The sequence below is a fragment of the Rhinopithecus bieti genome, unplaced genomic scaffold (assembly GCF_001698545.2).
Source record: "Rhinopithecus bieti isolate Rb0 unplaced genomic scaffold, ASM169854v2 scaffold_26546, whole genome shotgun sequence".
NCBI classification, from domain to species: domain Eukaryota; kingdom Metazoa; phylum Chordata; class Mammalia; order Primates; family Cercopithecidae; genus Rhinopithecus; species Rhinopithecus bieti.
In genome coordinates, this window is record NW_016812367.1 from 1,621,055 (window position 1) to 1,642,323 (window position 21,269).

Below are 21,269 nucleotides of genomic sequence, written 5' to 3' on the forward strand. Positions count from 1 at the left end.
AAAAAAAAAAAAAAAAAAAAAAAAAAAAATCACCTAACAAAATCTACCATTTCAATAATTTTAAGTGTATAATTTAGTGGTTTTTAGTAAATTCACAGTGTTGTGTGATTATCACCACTTTCTAATTCCAGAACATTTCTATCACCCCCAAAATAAACCTTGTATCCGTTAAGCAGTCATTGTACATTTTCCCCCACTCCATCTTCTGGTAATCACTAATCTGCTTTCTGCCTGTGGATTTGCTTATTCTAGGTGTTCCATATAAGTAGAATCACACAGTAAGTGCCTTTTATGTCTGGCTTCTTTCGCTTGGCATGGTTTCAAGTTTCATCCATGTTGTAGCATATATTAATACTTCATTCCTTTTGTTTCCCCATAGTGGCTACACCATTTTACATTTGTATCAGTAATACAATGTACTAGAGTTCCAGTTTCTCCAGCATCCTCACCAACACTAGTTATATTCCATTATTTTTAAAATAGCCAGCCATCAGAGTGGGTATCAAGTGGTATTTCATTGTGGTTTTGATTTGTGTTTCCCTCATGACTAATGATTTGAGTATTTTAAAATATTTTTTTAGATGGGCTTAGTCTGTCACCCAGGCTGGAGTGCTGTGGCATGGATCTTGGTTCACTGCAGCCTTGACACCCTGGGCTCAATTGATCCTCCATCCTCCCACCTAAGCCTCCCAACTAGCTGGGACTACAGGTGCGCCACCACATCTGGCTAAATTTTGTATTTTTTTGTATAGGGTTTTGCCATGTTTTCTGGGCTCGTCTCAGACTCCCGGGCTCAAGTGATCCACCAGTCTCGGCCTCTCAGAGTGTTGGGGTTACAGACTGGGATTCAAGTGATCCACCCGTCTTGGCCTCTTTGAGTATTGGAATTACAGCCCACTGTGCCGGGCTACTTTTGCATTTGATGTCTTTTTCTTTTTTTTTCTCTTTTGGAAACAGGGCCTTGCTCTGTTGCCCAGGCTGGAGTGCAATGGTGTGATCACAGCTTACTGCAGCAGCCTCAACCTTTTTTTTTTTTTGAGACGGAGTCTCGCTCTGTCGCCCAGGTTGGAGTGCGGTGGCACAATCTCGGCTCACTGCAAGCTCCGCCTCCCGGGTTCACGCCATTCTCCTGCCTCAGCCTCCCGAGTAGCTGGGACTACAGGTGCCCGCCACCACGCCCGGCTAATTTTTTGTATTTTTCAGTAGAGACGGGGTTTCACCGTGTTAGCCAGGATGGTCTCAATTTCCTGACCTCTTGATCCGCCTGCCTCGGCCTCCCAAAGTGCTGGGATTACAGGCATGAGCCACCGCGCCTGGCCTGCAGCCTCAACCTTCTGGACTTAGGCGATCCCTCCTCCTTAGCCTGCTAAGTAGCTGGGACTGCAGGCATTAGCTGCCATGCCTGACTAATTTTTATTTTTATTTTATTATTATTTTTTGAGACAGGGTCTCGCTCTGTCACCCAGGCTGGAGGGCAGTGGTGTGATCTTGGCTCACTGCAACCTCTGCCCCAGGTTCAAGCAATCCTCCTACCTCAGCCTCCTGAATAGCTGGGACTACCTGTGTGCACCACCACGCCCGACTAATGTTTTTTTTTATTTTTTTTATTTTTTGGTAGAGATGGGGTTTCACCATGTTGGCCAGGCTAGTCTTGAGCTCCTCACCTCAAGTGATACACCCGCCTCAGCCTCCTAAAGTGCTGGGATTATAGACATGAGCCACTGCGCCTGGCCAGAAATAAAATTTTTAAAATTTCAGTTTTGATTGTTTATGGCTAGCATATAGGAATGGAATTGATTTTTATATGTTGACTTGTTTCCTGCATTGATACAAGGCAAGATGAACCTTGATGAACTGTTGATTAGTTATTAATAGTTTTTTTGTTGTTGTTGTTTTGAGATGGAGTTTCACTCTTGTTGCCCAGGCTGGAGTGCCTGATGGCACGATCTTGGGTCACTGCAACCTCCACCTCCCGGATTCAAGCAGTTCTCCTGCCTCAGCCTCCCAAGTAGCTGGGATTACAGGCACCTGCCACCACGCCTGGCTAATTTTTGTTTGTTTGTTTTTTTTTTTTTGAGACAGAGTCTCGCTCTGTTTCCCAGACTGGAGTGCAGTGGCACCATCTTGGCTCACTGCAAGCTCTGCCTCCCAGGTTCATGCCATTCTCCTGCCTCAGCCTCCTAAGTAGCTGGGACTACAGGCGCCTGCCGCCACGCCCGGCTGATTTTTTGTATTTTTAGTAGAGACGAGGTTTCACCGTATTGGCCAGGCTAGTCTCAAACTCCTGACCTCAAGTGATCCGCCCACCTCAGCCAAGAATTTCCCTCTTGTCGCCCAGGCTGGAATGCAGTGGCGTGATCTTTGCTCACTGCAGCCTCTGCCTCCTGGGTTCAAGTGATTCTCCTGCCTCAGTCTCCTTAGTAGAGTAGCTGGAATTACAGGCACGCGCTACCATGCCCGGCCAATTTTTGTATTTTTAGTAGAGACACGGATTCCCCATGTTGGCCAGGCTGGTCTCTAACTCCTCATGTCAAATGATCCACCCGCCTCAGCTTCCCAAAGTGCTGGGATTACAGGCGTGAGCCACTGTGCCTGGTCTGTGTTTCCCTCTATAGAAAAAAACGTTTTTTCCCTATATTTTCTAAAAAAAATTCCTCTATATTTTAATAAGTAGTAGACTAGTTAAGAAATCCAGTTTTGCTTCTGTCAGATAGGGTTATCTTTTCCTTTTACAAGATTAAATTGAGGCTGGGCACGGTGGCTCACTCCTGTAACCCCAACACTTTGGGAGGCCAAGGCGGGCAGATCACCTGAGGTCAGGAGTTCTATACCAGCCTGACCAACATGGTGAAACCCTGTCTCTACAAAAATACAAAAATTAGGCTGGGTGTAGTGGCTCAATTCCATAATCCCAGCACTATGGGAGGCTGAGGCGGTGGATCACCTGAGGTCAGGAGTTTGAGACCAGCCTGGCCAACATAGTGAAACCCTGTCTGTACTAAAAATACAAAAATTAACCGGTGTGGTGGCATGTGCCTGTAGTCCCAGCTACTCGGGAGGCTGAGGCAGGAGGATTGCTTGAACCTGGGAGGCAGCGGTTGCAGTGAGCCAAGATCGTGCCACTGCACTCCAGCCTGGGCAACAAAGCGATACTGTCACAAATAAAAGACTAAGTTGAATAGCTTCTAGAAAACTTTACGTAAATTATGATCTTTTTATTCTAGACAAAATTATTGTCCTTTTATTCTAGATAAAAGGATGCCACGGAGAAAGAAAAAAGTTAAAGAAGTCTCCGAATCTCGGAACCTGGAGAAGAAGGATGTGGAAACTACCAGTTCTTTCAGTGTGAAGAGGAAACGTAGACTTGAGGATGCATTCATTGTGATATCCGATAGTGATGGAGAGGTAAGTAAAGTAGAGCTGAAAAGTAGAGCTGTAGCTCTCAAATATACTTCTTTACCCATGGGAATTTGTTTCGTGACTGACCTCACCTTAATGCCAGCTCACCAAAACCATGAAATTTTTACTCAACTTTGTTTTAATTTGTAAATGGAGTTAAGAATTACTTAAGGGGCCGGGCGCGGTGGCTCAAGTCTGTAATCCCAGCACTTTGGGAGGCCGAGACGGGCGGATCACAAGGTCAGGAGATCGAGACCATCCTGGCTAACATGGTGAAACCCCGCTCTCTACTAAAAAACATACAAAAAACTAGCTGGGTGAGGTGGCGGGCGCCTGTAGTCCCAGGCTACTTCGGAGGCTGAGGCAGGAGAATGGCTTAAACCTGGGATGAGCGAGCTTGCAGTGAGCTGGGATCAGCCACTGCACTCCAGCCTGAGGTGACAGAGCAAGATCGTCTCAAAAAAAAAAAAAAAAAAAAAAAAAGAATTACTTAAGGAAGTAATCCTGTTGCTTAGTTGAGGATGGATCATAGTTCTTCAGTTTTGTGATATAGTAATCCAAAGTGGCATTTTGGAACTATTTGAATAATCTAAATCAATTGAAAATCTTAGTTTTGATGTGTCTAGAAAGTGAGAGGAAAAACGTGAATGTTTTTAAATCTTTTGATATGTTCTAGATATAATAGCACCTAGTCACCTATAGCTGTTTAAAAATAACTGAAATTAAAAATCAACTTCTTTGTTACACTAGTCACATTTCAAGTGATTAAAGACACATAAGGCTAGTGTCAATTGTATTAGACAGCAGAGCTCTACGACATTTTTAGCATTTTAGAAAGCTTTATTTTCCAGAATAAAGATTGAAGATTATAACCTTTTTCCTTTATCCTGTATTTCCATTTGTTTATTGGAGTTTTCTATCTGCCTTCAGGTCTCATCTCAAAGGCAGTGAATTAACTCATTGTTTTTTCCTTCAGATATTCTTATCTTTCTCCTGTACTTTTTTTTTTTTTTCTGGAGCCGGGTTCTCCCTCTGTCACGTAGGCTGGAGTTTGGTGTTAGTTCAGCTCACTCCAGCTTCCTTCTCCTGGTCCCACCTCAGCCTCCTTGTAGCTGGAACTACAGGTGCAAGCCATTACTCCTGGCTAATTTTTGTATTTTTTTTGTAGAGATGGGGTTTCGCCATGTTGCCCAGGATGGTATCGAACTCCCAGCCTCAAGCAATCCTGCCTCGGCCTCCTGAAGTGCTGGGGTTACAGATGTGAGCCACTGCATCTGGCCAAAAAATGACATATTTTTGGTTAGCAAGATTGAGCATTTCTTTACATCTTTATTGGTTTTTAAAAAATGTTTCTTGGCTGGGTGTGGCAGCTCATGCCTATAATCCCAGCACTTTGGGAGGCTGAGGCGAGCGGATCACAAAGTCAGGAGATTGAGACCATCCTGGCTAACGTGGTCAAACCCCGTCTCTACTAAAAATACCAAAAACTAGCCGGGTGTGGTGGAACGTGCCTGTAGTCCCAGCCACTCAGGAGGCTGAGGCAGGAATCGCTTGAATCCCGGAGGCGGAGGTTGCAGTGAGCTGAGATCGCGCCACTGCCCTCCAGCCTGGGTGACAGAGGGAGACTCCGTCTCAAAAACAAAACAAAACAAAAAAAACCCACGTTCCTTATAGTTTAGTTTTTAATTAGGACTTTGGTCTACATAGTTCATCTTAAAGGCATAAAAGTATAGAGAAGAAAACAAGGGCTAGGTACATCCCTGGTGACTCATGCCTATAATCCCAGTGCTTCGGGAAGCTGAGATGGGAGGATTGCTTGAGGCTAGGCGTTTGAGACCAGCCTGAGCAACACAGAAAGACCCTGTCTCTACAAAAAGTACAAAACTTAGCTGGGCATGGTGGCATGCACCTGTAATCCCAGATACTTGGGAAGCTGAGGCAGGTGGGAGAATTCCTTGAGCCTAGGAGTTCAAGGAATTTGAGACGGCAATGAGCTATGATTGTACCATTGCACTCCATCTGAAAAAGAAAACAAAACAATTGTACTACTTGGATATCATCTTAATATTAACAAAAATAAAAATATGAAATACACAAATAGATACGAATATGTTAAAAAAGTTGTCTACATAGATGTTTAAAAAAAAAAAACCAAGGCGTACCAAGGCATAAGAAAACAGTTTAGAAAGGTATGAAATGAAAATGTATACTACAGACATTTAACCATAAGAAATAATTTCTTTTTCATTTTTAAAATAATTTCTTGATGTCATCCGTGTGATCCGAAGGCAGTAATTTCTTCCATGTCCTTGGAAAAAATTTTATGCATACAGTATCAGTAGAATTTTTACAGGAAACGAATCATGCTGTAGAAACTGTTTTGCTTTTTTTCCACTTAATGTCTATGTTAGGTCCTCCAGAGACATAGAACCAATAGGATGGGCAGATGGATGGATGGATGGATGGATGGATGGATGCATGCATGGATGGATGGACGGATGGATGGACGGACGGACGGACGGAATTAGGGGAATTGGCTCATGTAATTATGGGGGATGAAAAGTCCCCACAATAGGCTGTTTGCAAGCTGGATACCCTGGGATGCCAGTAGTATGGCTCAGTGCAAGTCTGAAGGCCTGAGAACAAGGGGTAAGGGGTGCTGAGTGTAAGGCCTGAAATCCAAGGCCTGGAGAGCCTGGAGTTCTGATGTCCAAGGGTAGGAGAAGAATAATGTGTCCCAGCTCCAGGAGAGAGACACATTTGCCTTTCCTATGTTTTTATTCTATTTAGCCCCCCAGCGAGTTGGGTGGTGTTCACCCACATTGAGAGCAGATCTTCCCCAGTTAGTCACTGAGACTCACACTCCAATCTCCTCTGCAAACACCCGCACAGACACGCCAGAAAATAATACTTTACTAGTTCTCTGGGTATTTCTTACTCCAGTCAAACTGATACCTAAAATTAACCATTACGGTATTTCCTGGAGACCTTTCTATAGCAGCACATATGTATGTCATATGTCATATATGTTATACATACAGAAATGTGCATAAAATATAAATGCATAGTTTTAAAAATTAATGTGAACACTTGTAGTTACCACCTGAGAATCCCTCTTCACTTAGTGTATCTCTCCCCAAATGCGTTCTTTTCCACCTTTCTTTTGTTTTCTTTTGAGATGGAGTCTTGCTCTGTTGCCCAGGCTGCAGTGTAGTGGCGCGATCTCAGCTCACTGCAACCTCCACCTCCCAGGCTCAAGCAATTCTCCTGCCTCAGCCTCCTGAGTAGCTGGGATTACAGGCATGTGCCACCACACCTCACTAATTTTTGTGTTTTTGGTAGAGACAGGGTTTCACCATGTTGGCCAGGCTGGTCTCAAACTCCTGACCTCAGGTGATCCATCCGCCTTGGCCTCCCGAAGTGCTGGGATTACAGGCGTGAACCACCTCACCCAGCTCTTTTCTACCTTTCTGAAGGTAACCACTGTTTATTTTATCTTCCCATGTTTCTCCTTACAGTTTTACCACATTTACGTGTATCCCTAAACAGCGTACATATATTTTGAAAAACTAAGTACTGATAATTAGACACTTCTACCAGTATTTTCCAGTAATCTCTCAATTGCCCAGATACTTGAAATTTTCCCTTTACCATAAACTAAAATCTTATTTATAAATAGGTGTGTCTCTGGATTTTTTTCTTCTGTTAATCTGTCCCATATTTTTATAATTGTTCAGTTGATTGTCTTGGGTATTTTAGGTAGGCATTTATCTCTGCTGATAACGACCATTTTTTTCTCTTTCTTTCTAGCACTTATACCTTTTTCTGTTTTGTTTTCATTTCTTTGTCTGTGGCTTCCAGAATAATGTTGATTGCTACTAGCAATAGAGCACATCTTTTATTTCTGATGTTTTGCTATTTGTTTCATATTTCTGTTTTTATGTTAAGGAACTATCCTTTAATTGCTTATTTACTAGTAGTAGTTTTAGGAATTATGTTTAATCAAATGCCCTTTATTTAGCAAGATGATGGAGTAGTTTTTCTCCTTTAATCAACTAATATTATATATTGGATTAGTATTTCCTAATGTTGGAATATCTTTGCATTTCTGGAATAAATCATGCTTGGTCATGATGTGTTATGTTAATATTGATTTTTTTTCCTCAATATATTAGTTAGGAGTTTTGCATCTGTACTCCTATTGCCATTGGCTTTATAAAGTTTTTTTTGGGGGGGGCTATGGCCTTCATCAGATGTTAGTATTAGGGTTATGGTATAAAAGAGAAGGAAAGATTATTATTTTTATCTGTGTCCTACCACAATTTAAATAGTATAGGAATTATTTGTTTTATAGGGTTTCCTAAAAATCTCCCGTAAAACTGGGCTACCAACTGATTTTTTTTTTTTTTCTTGAGATGGAGTCTCGCTCTGTCGCCCAGGCTGGAGTGCAGTGGCATGATCTCTGCTCACTGCAAACTCCACCTCCTGGGTTCACGCCATTCTCCTGCCTCAGCCTCCTGAGTAGCTGGGACAACAGGCGCCCATCACCACGCCTGGCTAATTTTTTTTTTATTTTTAGTAGAGATGGCGTTTCACCATGTTAGCCAGGATGGTCTTGATCTCCTGACCTCGTGATCCGCCCGCCTCAGCCTCCCAGAGTGCTGGGATTACAGGCGTGAGCCACTGCGCCCGGCCTACTAACTGATTTTTAATATGTATTTCATATTGTTGTAGTGTCTTGGTATTGTTGTATATGAAAAAAAGTCTTTTTTTCTGCTTTAGAATAGAAAAAAGCAGTTGGAATCATCTTAGGAACACATTTGTTTGTTTTTTGTTTTGTTATTTATTTATTTTTTTTAATATGTATTTTTTTGAGATGGAGTCTTGCTTTGTTGCCCAAGCTGGAGTGCAATGGCATGATAGCCTCTTGGTTCAAGTGATTCTGCCTGCCTCAGCCTGCGGAGTAACTGGGATTAAAGGTGCCTGCCACCATGCCTGCGTAATTTTTGTATTTTTAGTAGAAAGGGGGTTTTACCATGTTGGCCAGGCTGGTCTCGAACTCCTGACCTCAGGTGATCTGCCCACCTTGGCCTTCTAAAGTGTTGGGATTACAGGCGTGAGCCACTGCACCTGGCCTTTGTTTTTGTTTGGGTTTTTTTTGTTTTTTTTAAGACGGAGTCTTGCTTTGTTATCCAGGCTGGAGTGCAGTGGCACAGTGACATGATCTTGGCTCACTGCAGTCTCCATTAATAGTATGTACTCTATATGATTTCAGTCATTTTTAAACTTAGTCAAACTTGTTTTGTGGTCCAGCATATTCTATGTGTACTAGAGAAGAATGCCCATTTTGGATGTGATTTTCGTAAATGTCAGTCTGATAAAGTTTGATGATAGTGTTGTTCAAATCTACTTTATATTTATTGGTTTTCTGTCTATTCTACAAATATTTTGAGGAGGCTTTTGAAGTCTTTGACCATAGTTGTGAATTTGTCTTATTTCTCTCTTTTTTTTTTTTGAGACAGTCTTACTCTGTTGCCTTAGGCTATAGTGCAGTGGTGCGATCTTGGCTCACTGCAACCTCTGCCTCCTGGGTTCAAGTGATTCTCATGCCTCAGCCTCCTGAGTAGCTGGGATTACAGGCATATGCCACCACGCCTGGCTAATTTTTGTATTTTTAGTAGAGATTGGGTTTCACCATGTTAGCCAGGCTGGTCTCGAACTTCTGACCTCAGGTGATCCGCCCACCTGGGCCTCCCAAAGTGCTGAGATTATAGGTGTGAGCCACTGCACCTGGCCCACAGTTAATTTTAGAACATTTTCCACCCTCCATGGCCACTGCCCTCGCCAACCTCACACCACACTATACTCTGCCAGTCTCCATGGCCCAGTAGCAGCGGCCTAGAACATTTTCATTACCCCCCAGAAAAAAACCCATTTTCATTAGCAGTTACTCTCCATTTTCCCCTAAACCCCTAGCCCTTGACAACCGCTAATCCACTTTCTATATGGATTTGCCCATTCTGGGCATGTCTTATAAATGGAATTATATGATATATGTGGCCTTTTGTCTGGCTTCTTTCGATTATGTATTTTCAAGGTACATTCATTTTGTGGTGTATATCAGTACCTAATTTCTTTTTTTTCCACAATGGTGGCACTGTTTTATATTCCCACCAACAGTGTGCTAGGGTTCCAGTTTTTCTAATCCTTGCCAATGCTTATTTTCTGATTTGAAACAGAAATTATTTTAATTATCCTAGTGGGTGTGAAGTGATACCTTATTGTGATTTTGATTTGTATTTCCCTGATGACTAATGATGTTGGGCATCTTTTCATGTACTTCTTGGACATTTCTGTATCTTCATTTTCAGAGAAATTCTGTTCAAACGCTTTGCCCAGTTTTATTTTTATTTATTTATTTTTAGAGATGGGATGTTGCTTTGTCTCCCAGGCTGGAATACAGTGGTGTGATCTTAGCTTGCTGCAGCCTGGAAGTCCTGGGTTCAAGTGATCCATCTGCTCCAGCCTCCTAAATAGCTAGGACCATGCCTGGCTAATTAAAAAAAAAAAAATTTTTTTTTTATTTAAAAAGAATTTTTTTGGGGAAGGGGTAAGGACAGGATATCTCTACATTCCCCAGGCTGGTTTTGAACTGGCCTCAAGTGATTCTCCCACTTCAGCCTCCCAAAGTGTTGGGATTACAGGCATGAGCCACTGTGCCTGGCCTTTTATTTCTTTCTCTATTTTATTTTTTGTTTTCTTGATTATTTTGTTTGTGTATCTTATTAAATTTTAGGGTGGGATGTAGGGTTGGTGTATTTGGTTCGCTTTTGCTTCTATGGGCTTTTCATTTACCCTCTTTTCCTTTACTATCCAGTGTCGAAAGAGTGATTTAAAATAAATGAATAAACACTGAGTTTAAACATTATTGTTGTTTTTTTAAATCTTCAGTCAAGCTACTCTGATCTCAGGTGATGCTTACTGGTATTTTAGAGATAGACTAGTTTTTGTGTGACTGTTTATATGACAGATAATAATGCCAATATATCACACGTTTTGTTTTAATGGTTTTATTGGTTCTAGATCTTATGTTTTCCTTTTTGTACTGAAAAGGATCTTCTAATGTTTTATGTGCATATTTATAACAATTGTCAATTCCTCAGAGGCCTCTCTTAGCCATAGAGGAGGTAGAAGAGAGAGAAGTTACTACTTTTAGTGGTAGCCACACTGATCATATTTCTTGTTTTGCAACAGGAACCAAAGGAGGAAAATGGATTGCAGAAAATGAAGACAAAACAGTCGAATAGAGCAAAGTGTTTGGCCAGAAGAAAAATTGCACGTATGTTTTCATTTTTGTTGAGAATGGTTTGGGAATTGTAATAGTCATAGAACTGATACATTTTGGGCTAGTTGATTATCTTGCATTCTTAGCTCTCTGATAGATTCAAGAAAAGTTGTGAATTCATCAGTTTTTGTTGCTGTTGTTGTAAGGATTGGAAGAATAACTTTTTTCAGTTTCCTGTATCTTAAGTGGAATCCAGAAGTGGTCATTCTGAATCTTTAAAAAAATTTTTTTTAATTTATTATTTTTTTAGAGACAGGATCTCACTCTGTCACCCAGGCTTGGGTGTTAGGGGTATGGTATGATCATAGTTCACTGCAGCCTTGAACTCATTGGCTCAAGTGATTCTCCTGTCTCAGCTTCCCAAGTATGCCCCACAACGCCTGGCTAGTTTTAATTTTTTTTCTTACACAGGGTCCTGCTGTGTTGTCCAGGCTCATCTCAAACTCCTGGCCTCAAGCAGTCCTCCGGTTTGGGCCTCCCAGTGTTGGGATTACAGGCGCCAGCCACCAGTTAGCCCCCCCATTCTGAATCTTACTGAGCAGCAAAATCTGTTTTTATGATTTCTTTTTTTTTTGAGATGGAGTCGTGCTCTGTCGCCCAGGCTGAGTGCACTGGTGTGATCTTGGCTCACTGCAACCTCTGCCTCCAGGGTTCATACGATTCTCCCACCTCAGCCTCCTGAGTAGCTGGGCCTATAGGCACACGTCACTATACCCTGCTAATGTTTGCCAGGCTAGTCTCCAGCTCCTGACCTCAAGCGATCCACCCGCCTCAGCCTCCCAAACTGCTGGGATTATAGGCATGAGCCACCATGCCTGGCCAGAACAGAAGTTTTAAACTTTGACGTGGTCCATTTTTTTCTCTTTTATGGTTTTTTTCTTTCTGTGTCCTAAGAAATCTTTGACTACACTAAGGTTATGAAGATTTCCACCTATTTTCTTCTGGAAATTTTATAGTTTTAGCTTTAGCATTTAGATTTCTAATCCATTTTGAGTTTTTGTATATGGTGCAAGGTAAGAGTTAAGGTTCATTTTTTTTCCATATGGGTATCCAATCATTCTTGTACCATTTGTTGAAAAGACTGTCCTTTCCTTGTGTTGAAAACCAGTGCATGGGTCTATTTCTGAATTTTCTGTTCTTTTCCATTTATTTATGTTTGTCATTATGCCATACCACACTGTCTTCATTACTGTAGCTTTATAATATCTTAAAATCAGGTAGTATAATTCTTCCAACTTTATTTTAAAAATTGTTTTAATTTGGGTCCTTTGCATTCCTGTAAAATTTAATTTTATTATTTGTTTATTATTATTATTTTTTGAGACAGGGTCCCACTCTGTCACCCAGGCTGGAATATAGTGGTATGGGTGCAGCACACTGTAGTCTCAACTTCCTAGGCTCAAGTGGTCTTCCAACCTTAGCCTCCTGAGTAGCTGGGACTAACAGGCATGCATCACCATACCCAGCTAACTTTTTTTTTTCTTTCTTTTTGAGACAGGGTCTCCCTCTGTTGCCCAGGTTGGAATGCAGTGGCTCACTACAACCTCTGCCTCCTGGGCTCAAGCGATCCTCCTACCTCAGCCTCCCAAGTAGCTAGGACCACAGGTGTATACCACCACACCCAGCTAGTTTTTTATTATTTGTCGAGATAAGATCTCACTATGTTGCCCAGGCTGGTCTCGAACTGCTGGGCTCAAGTGATTCTCCCACCTCTGCCTCCTGAGTAGCTGGGACTATAGGTGTGCATCACCACACCCAACTATTTTTTAAAATTTATTTTCTTCTTTTCTTTTCTTTTCTTTTCTTCTTTTCCTTTCTTTTCTTTTCTTTTCTTTTCTTTTCTTTTTTCTTTCGACAGGGTCTCGCTTTGTCACCTATGCTGGAATGCATTGGTGTGATCTTGGCTTACTGCAGCCTCAGCCACCTGGACTTGAGCAATTATAGGCGTGACCCACTGCACCGGCCCTCTTTTTCATTGTTATTCTCCTGAGGTGCCTTTTTAGACTATTTTTCCCTCTAACCACTGCCTTCCTCATGATATTTTAATACCATAGATATGCTATGTATTCTGTTTATGTACTGATTGTATGTCTGTGTTTTATACATAAAATTTTTTTTTTTGACCTCCAAGAACCAATTTTTGTCCACTTGGGAATGGTATCACTCTTGTTGAGAATGCGTGATAGAAGTTGCCAGACTTGGCCTTGCGCAGTGGCTCATGCCTGTGATCCCAGCACTTTGGGAGGCCGAGACAGGAGGATCACCTGAGGTCAGGAGTTTGAGACCAGGCTGGCCAACATGGTGAAACCTCGTCTCTACTAAACATACAAAAATTAGCCAGGCCTGGTGGTGGGCACCTATAATCCCAGCTACTCAGGAGGCTGAGGCAGGAGAATCACTTGTACCTGGGAGGCGGAGGTTGCAGTGAGCCGAGATCACGCCACTGCACTCCAGCCTGGGCGACAGAGAGAGACGCCATGGAAGAAAAAAAAAAAGGTTGCCAGACTTAATGGTATAAAATCATTCATAGTATTCCCTTATTTACTCTTTTAATGACTGTAGAATTTGTAATCTTGTTTCCCCTTTTATTCTTGGTATTGTTAATTGGTGTTGTGTTTTTGTTCTTGAGCAGTTTAGTTAGAGGTTTATGCATTTTAATTTTTAAATTTTTAAAATTTTTTGAGATGGAGTGTTGTTCTGTCGCCCAGGTTGGAGTGCAGTTGCGCGATCTTGGCTCACTGCAACCTCCGCCTCCCGGGTTCAAGTGATTCTCCTACGTCAAACTCCCAAGTAGCTGGGATTACAGGCGCCCACCACCACGCCTGGCTAATTTTTGTATTTTTAGTAGAGACGAGGTTTCACCATGTTGGCCAGGCTGGTTTCAAACTCCTGACCTCGGGTAATCTGCCCGGCTTGGCCTTCGAAAGTGCTGGGATTACAGGCATGAGCCTCTGCTTCTGGCTGAGGTTTATGCATTTTATTGACCTTTTCGTAGAATTGATTTTTTTTTTTTTTTTTTTTTTTTTGAGATGGAGTCTCTCTGTCCCCCAGGCTGGAGTGCAGTGGTGCATCTCAGCTCACTGCAAGCTCTGCCTCCCGGGTTCACGCCATTCTCCTGCCGCAGCCTGGCGAGTAGCTGGGACTACAGGTGCTTGCCACCGTGCCTGGCTGATTTTTTTGTGTCTTTTTAGTTGAGATGAGGTTTCACTGTGTTAGCCAGGATGGTCTTGATCTCATGACCTCGTGATCCACCCGCCTCGGCCTCCCAAAGTGCTGGGATTACAGGCATGAGCCGCTGCGCCCGGCCAGAATTAATTTTTTGTTTAATTTTTTCTGTGTTGTATGCCCATCTTTCATTTTATTGATTTCTTTCTGTTCTTTATTTTTTTTTCTTTCCACTTACTTGGGTTAATTTTACTCTTTATATTCTAGCATTTTAAGATGGGAAACTCGGATTACTGATTTTAAAATTTTGCCTTAAACGAGCATGGAAAACTATTAATTTCCCTATAAATGTGGCTTTTGTTGCTTCCTACAGATTCTGATGTTTTCATTTTCATTAAGGTCATTTCAAATTCAGTTGGGTGCATTTTTTATGTTTGGATTCAATTTTAGTGATCCTCTGTACTTGTTGATTTCATATTACTAAAACATGTTTAAGATTTGTGTGATTCCATACGTCAAAGTTATACAAAAAGATATAGTCAAAGAAGTGTCCTTTCCTCCCTTGTGCCCTTCACTCTGTTCTCAACCACTGGTAGGTAATCATTTGCATTAGTTTCTGGTTTATCTTTCTTTCTTTTTTTTTTTTTGTGAGACCAGAGAGTCTCTGTGTCACTCAGGCTAGAGTGCAGTAGTGTGATCTTGGCTTGCCTCCTGGGTTCAAGGGATTCTCCTGTCTCAGTCTCCAGAGTAGCTGGGACTACAAGCGCACGCCACTATGCCCGGCTAATTTTTGTATTTTTAGCAGAGACAGGCTTTCGCCATGTTGTCCAGGCTGGTCTCGAACCCCTGACCTCAGGTGATTTGCGTGCTGCAATCTCCCAAAGTGCTGGGATTACAGGCGTGAGCCACCATGCGCAGCCTATTTCTGGTTTGTCTTTCTTATGTGACACTGTACAAATAAATAGGTGTGTGTGCATTTTCTTATTTCTCCTTCCTTATGTGAAAGGTGGCATATTATCCATAAATTCTTTTGTACTTTATTTTTTACTTAATAACATATCCTTGAAATAACTTTATTCCCAGTCCATAGATATATTCCTTGTTCTTTTTTATAACTGTATGTATGTGTACTACAGTTTATGGTTATTAAATAGATTCCAGTGTTTGGCAAATTTGAACATTGCTGCAATGATACACTCCTTTTAATTAGAAGTGTATCTTTAGGGTAAGTTGCTAGAAGTGAGATTGCTAGGTCAAAGGGTAACTTTATGTAGTTTGTTAGACATTACCAAATCCCCCTCCATAAACAACATCCAAAATGGTGATATTCTAATTCTGTCATTTCTTTTACGTTTTTTTAACTGTAATAATTTCTATAAAGAGGAGCTTTTAATCTGCTTGGTTACCTAGTAGTATAACTTGTGTAGACAAAGTAGGGTAAAAGCAATTCTATTATTTTATTTATCAGTTTTCGTTTTTTTTTTTCTTTTGAGACATTCTCGCTTTATCACCCAGGCTGGAGTGCAGTGGCATGATCTCGGCTCACTGCAAGCTCCGCCTCCTGGGTTCAAGCCATTCTCCTGCCTCAGCCTCCCGAGTAGCTGGGACTACAGGTGCCTGCCACCACGCCCGGCTAATTTTTTGTGTTTTTAGTAGAGACAGGGTTTCACCATGTTAGCCAGGATGGTCTCAATTTCATGACCTCGTGATCCGCCCCCCTCGGCCTCCCAAAGTGCTGGGATTACAGGCGTGAGCCACCATGCCTTATCAGTTTTCTAATAGTTGATTCACTAACATTCTTCAACAGTGACTGGTTAGTCAAGGTCTTTTAAAAAAAATATTAGTATGAACTTACAGGTTTTTTTTTTTTTTTTTTTTTTTATTGAGATGGAGTCTTGCTTTTGTCACCTAGGGTGGAGTGCAATGGCACGATTTCGGCTCACTGCAACCTCCGCCTCCCAGGTTCAGGTGATTCACCTTCCTCAGCTTCCCAAGTAGCTGGGACTACAGGTGCCCACCACCACGCCTGGCTAATTTTTGTATTTTTAGTAGAGATGAGGTTTCACCATGTTGTCCATGATGATCTCGAACTCCCGACCTCACATGATCCTCCCACCTTGGCCTCCCACCGTCCTGGGATTACAGGCATGAGCCACCACACCTGGCCTGAACTTACAGCTGTAAATATATTTGATGTAGTTGAATGCATTGCATTCATTATCTTTATTGATGCTCCAGTTTTATTTTTGGCCAGTGAGGAGTTTGTTTAATTGGCTCCTAAGTTCTTTCCATATGACTCTAGTAGTGTCTAATAGATTCCTTGCTTACATCTGTGACAAATATTCTAGCTCATCTTGTTCATTTCATGCTTTGGACTTGGGGCCACCCATTTCTTCAGTGTACCCCAGTTCCTTTTAAATGGAAAGTGGTGTCTGGAGACCACATTCTTATCACTAGGGATGTTCTTTTCTACTGGGTAAATCAGAGGATTCTGAGTACTAAAATTATTCTGGCTAAATGTTGAGCATAAAGCATTGTGATATTTAGTAAAAAGCTCTAGAGTGGGCATTAATTCCTCTGTTTATTCATTGAGCAAATATTTATTACGTACCCTATGCCCAGCACTTTTTTATGTGCTGGAGGTATAACAGTGAACAGTGTAGGTAAAAACTCTGCCTTCATGGGAGCTTACAGCCTAGTTAATCCAGGATTCTTGTTGTAACGGCTGCTAATTATCTTGACCAACACCTTACCTTTTGGGGTTTTCCTTCTTTATAAGATTATAAAATTGTACTAAGTGGTCTTGTAATGTCTTCAGTTGAAAAGTTTAATAATTCTCTTTCTTGCCTCCATGCTTATTCAATGTTTGTGGTGTCCCTCCCTCTCTTTTCCCTATCCTCTTACAGAGATGACAGAAGAAGAACAGTTTGCTCTGGCTCTCAAAATGAGTGAGCAGGAAGCTAGGGAGGTGAACAGCCAGGAGGAGGAAGAACAGGAGCTGTTGAGGAAAGCCATTGCTGAAAGCCTGAATGTAAATATGCCATGTTGCAAAAGTTTGTGGAGATTGATCAGCAATATTTTAGACTTCTGTGGTGTCGTAGTTGCATTAGGAACTAGCTGTAGTCATTTATAGGGTTTTCACCTAACAGAAATTCCCATAGTAATTTTTTAAAGTCTGTGTTGAATTGTTGGTTAACCCAATTTGAAGTGTTTTGTTAATTCTATATGAAAGAGTTTTCTACTACCCCATGGATTTTTCAGTTCATGGTTGAAAAGAATTATCATAAGTGGACAGCTTCTGAAAAGACTTACTGAATACCAGGAACCCAAAAGGCAGCAAGATAAGATGCGAACTTCTCCTGTTTTGTGGGAGAGCAAAGGGAATGAGAACTAGAGGTGGGTTATGGGAAGAAAGAATGGGCAGTTTTTAAAAAATAATCAAATAAAGTTAAATTGTCATTTGAATATGCACAACTGAATTTTTTTTTTTTTGAGATGGAGTCTCACTCTGTTGCCCAGGCTGGAGTACAGTCTCAGCTCACTGCAACCTCCACCTCCTGGGTTCAAGCAGTTCTCCTGCCTCAGCCTCCCAAGTAGCTGGGATTATAGGCGACCACCACCACACCCAGCTAATTTTTTGTATTTTCAATAGAGACGGGGTTTCACCATGTTGGCAAGGCTGGTCTGGAACTCCCAACCTCAGGTGATCCGCCTGCCTCGGCCTCCCAAAGTACTGGGATTACAAGCATTAGCCGTCGCGCCCAGCCTGAAATGATTTTAAATGTGAAGGATACTTGCCAGTGGTAGGTCCTGAACCACCTTTTATGCCATTTGCCTCCCTATTTTAAAAAAGGGTTTAGTATAGCGATCTAGTACAACACTTTACACGTAGACATTCAGTATATGTTGTGAGATTAAATTGAGCCATCTACATTTTGGAGAAGAGAAATTCTTATGAACAGTGGCCTCCCATTTTGTCCTTCCTGTGACCCTTCATATATAGTTATTTTAATAATAAACTTGGTCTGGTATGGGATCGCTTGTTTCAGAGTTGCCGGCCTTCTGATGCTTCTGCTACCAGATCTCGACCTCTGGCCACTGGACCATCTTCCCAGTCCCACCAAGAGAAAACCGCAGACTCTGGGATCACTGAAGGCATGTCTCCCTGTTCTGACTCCTTCCATTCATCAAGTATAACTGTACCACAGGGATCTCATGCTGAGAGTAGATATACGGAAGTACCCCAGATCCTTTTGGTGATAATAAAGGAGTTAAATCAGGAAGTAGTTGAGATCATAAGAATATCCAGCATACTTTTATTTCCAAGGAAAAAACCAACATTTGGTTAAACCCAAAGAAGAGCCTTTCTTACCCATATTATGTAATTCTTGGTAAGTGATAGCTTACCAAGCCCTCCTAATAAAAAAGTTTGTCCTTAGCCCTACTTTTTCTCAAATACCTACAGGCATATGGCAGCTGGTACCTCCATCACTGTTTAAAGGCTCACATATCAGTCAGGGAAACGAGGCTGAGGAAAGAGAGGAGCCTTGGGACCACACTGAAAAAACTGAAGAGGAGCCGGTCTCTGGCAGCTCAGGAAGCTGGGACCAGTCGAGCCAGCCAGTGTTTGAGAATGTGAACGTTAAATCTTTTGACAGATGTACTGGCCACTTGGCTGAGCACACACAGTGTGGGAAGCCACAGGAAAGTACTGGGAGGGGTTCTTTTCTCAGAGCTGCCCAGGGTAGTGGGGACACATCTAGGCACTGTCTGCCTACCCTAGCAGATGCCAAAGGTCTCCAGGACATTGGGGGCACTGTGAACTACTTCTGGGGTATTCCATTCTGCCCTGATGGAGTAGACCCTAACCAGTATACCAGGGTCATTCTCTGCCAGTTGGAGGTTTATCAAAAGAGCCTGAAAATGGCTCAGAGGCAGCTCTTAAAAAAAAAAGATTTTGGGGAACCAGTGTTACCTAGACCTCCTTCTCTGATCCAGAATGAATGTGGCCAAGGAGAGCAGGCTAGTGAAAAAAATGAATGCATCTCAGAAGATATGGGAGATGAAGACAAAGAGGAGAGGCAGGAGTCTAGGGCATCTGACTGGCACTCAAAAACCAAGGATTTCCAGGAAAGCTCAATTAAAAGCTTGAAAGAGAAACTTTTGTTGGAGGAAGAACCAACAACCAGTCATGGTCAGGTAAGGGTCAGTGATGCTGTAATTAAGGATGATTTATTCACAGATTAAAACAAGGATTATTTTAGCTATCTGTTATTTTTGTGGTCTTCCCCTCCTTGATTATTAAAGTAATACATGTTCACTATAGAAAATTAGGGAAGTACAAGAGAATATAAAGAAAAAAAAAAACAACCATTTCTTTTTTTTTTGAGTTGGAGTCTCACTCTGTCACCCAGGCGCGATCTTCGGCTCACTGCAACCTCCACCTCCCAGGTTCAAGCAATTGTCCTGCCTCAGCCTCCTGAGTAGCTGGGATTACAGGCGCCTGCCATTGTGCCTGGCTCATTTTTGTATTTTTAGTAGAGATGCATGTTGGCTAGGCTGGTCTTGAACTCCTGACCTTGTGATCTGCACGCTTCGGCCTCCCAAAGTGTTGGGATTATAGGCATGAGCTGCCACACCTGGCCAATCATCATTATTTCTATGCATACAAAAATACATTAACAATTTTTTTGAACAAAATGAAGACTGTTCTGTGTAAGTTTTGTTCCTCCCCCTACTTTATAGTTTATCTTAGTTCTTAATATATGACATGTTCTACCATAGATACACCATAATTTATTTTTTGTTTAAATTTTTTTTTTTGGGAAGACAAGGTCTTGCTCTGTCACCCAGGCTAGGGTGCACCGATGCCATCTTGGGTCCTTGCAGCCTCCACCTCTGGGCTCAAGCGATCCCCCAACTTCAGCCCCTTGCAGTAGCTGGGACCACAGGTGCACGCTGCCATGCTGAGCTAATTTTTATATTTTTTGTAGAGATGAAGTTTCACCTTGTTGCCCAGGCTGTTCTTGAACTCCTGTACTCAAGCCATCCACCCACCTCGGTCTCCTAAAGTGCTGGCAATATAGGCATGAGCCAACACGCCTGGTGTAAAAATTTTCTTTTTTTTTTTGAGATGGATGCATTTTTTTGACCTTTTCATAGAATTGATTTTTTTTTTTTTGAAACGGAGTTTCGCTCTGTTGCCCAGGCTTGGGTGCAGTGGCGCGATCTCTGCTCACTGTAAGCTCCACCTCCTGGGTTCACGCCATTCTCCTGCCTCAGCCTCCCGAGTAGCTGAGACTACAGGCGCCCGCCACCACGCCTGTCTAATTTTTTGTAGTTCTAGTAGAGATGGGGTTTCACCATGTTAGCCAGGATGGTCTTGATCTGACCTCGTGATCCGCCCGCCTCGGCCTCCCAAAGTGCTGGGATTACAGGCGTGAGCCCCTGCTCCCAGCGTAAAAATTTTTATTATTTCTAAAAGTTAAATTTTGAATAGGTAACAATATTCGCACAGCTCAAAATTCAAAATATGTAAGTAAAAAGTCTTAACTTTTCTCTCTATCACCCAGCCAGCCAGTTCCCCTCTCTGGACTCAATTTGTGTTACTAGTTCTAGCGTATCCTTCCAAGATACTTTATCTGGTACAAGCAGAATACATATTCTTTTCCCTACCTTCTTTTACACAAATGATTTACACATTATTTTCTACTTTTTTCATTTAATATCCTAATGAGATCATTACATAACAGTGTATAAATAATTTCTTCATCTTTTTTTTTTTTTGGATGTGAAAAATACCGTATATGGATTTGTCAGAGTTTACTATTACAAATAGTAAAATGTCCAGAAGACATTTCATCCACGTGGAAGATATTTGTATTACATGATAATTTTCTGTAACTGTAATTGGTGGACCAAAATATGTATTTATAATTTCATTAGCTGTTGTCAAATTGCCCTCCATAGAGATCATGTACATTTACATTCCCCCTGGCAGTGTATAAATACTAGTTTTTGCATACCCACAGTAATGCAGTATTGTCAGACTTCTTGATCTTTGCCAGTCTTGAGAGATGAAAAATGGTGTCTCAGTGTAGTCTTAATTTGCATATCTCTTTTTGTGAGGCTGAACTTTTTTCTCACATGTCTAAGACCCATTTGTATTTACTTTTCTGTCTATTAGATCTTAATGATCATTTTTCTTTTTTGATAATCTGTTGATTTGTGGATACCTTTTATATCGTAGAGAAAGTAGTCCTTTGTGATATGAAGTAAGGATAGTTTCCCAGTTATTTTTTCCCACTACATAATGGTGTATATTTCTTTTTTTTTTTTTTTGAGACGGAGTCTCGCTGTG

At 41.7% G+C, this 21,269-nt stretch overlaps 1 protein-coding gene across 4 annotated transcripts in view; it reads left to right on the top strand.

The window, feature by feature from the left end:
• Positions 1-21,269, top strand: part of UIMC1 (ubiquitin interaction motif containing 1) — a 97,034-nt gene that overhangs the window by 16,196 nt on the left and 59,569 nt on the right. For 3 of the 4 annotated variants that reach the window (XM_017896093.1, XM_017896094.1, XM_017896095.1), the window contains exons 2-6: positions 3,251-3,405; positions 10,654-10,738; positions 16,816-16,940; positions 17,959-18,064; positions 18,375-19,108. In XM_017896093.1, coding sequence (XP_017751582.1) covers positions 3,259-3,405; positions 10,654-10,738; positions 16,816-16,940; positions 17,959-18,064; positions 18,375-19,108 — 1,197 coding nt within the window. In that variant the 5' untranslated portion in view covers positions 3,251-3,258. The remainder of the gene's footprint in view (positions 1-3,250; positions 3,406-10,653; positions 10,739-16,815; positions 16,941-17,958; positions 18,065-18,374; positions 19,109-21,269) is intronic. The other variant, XM_017896096.1, reaches the window with a different exon arrangement.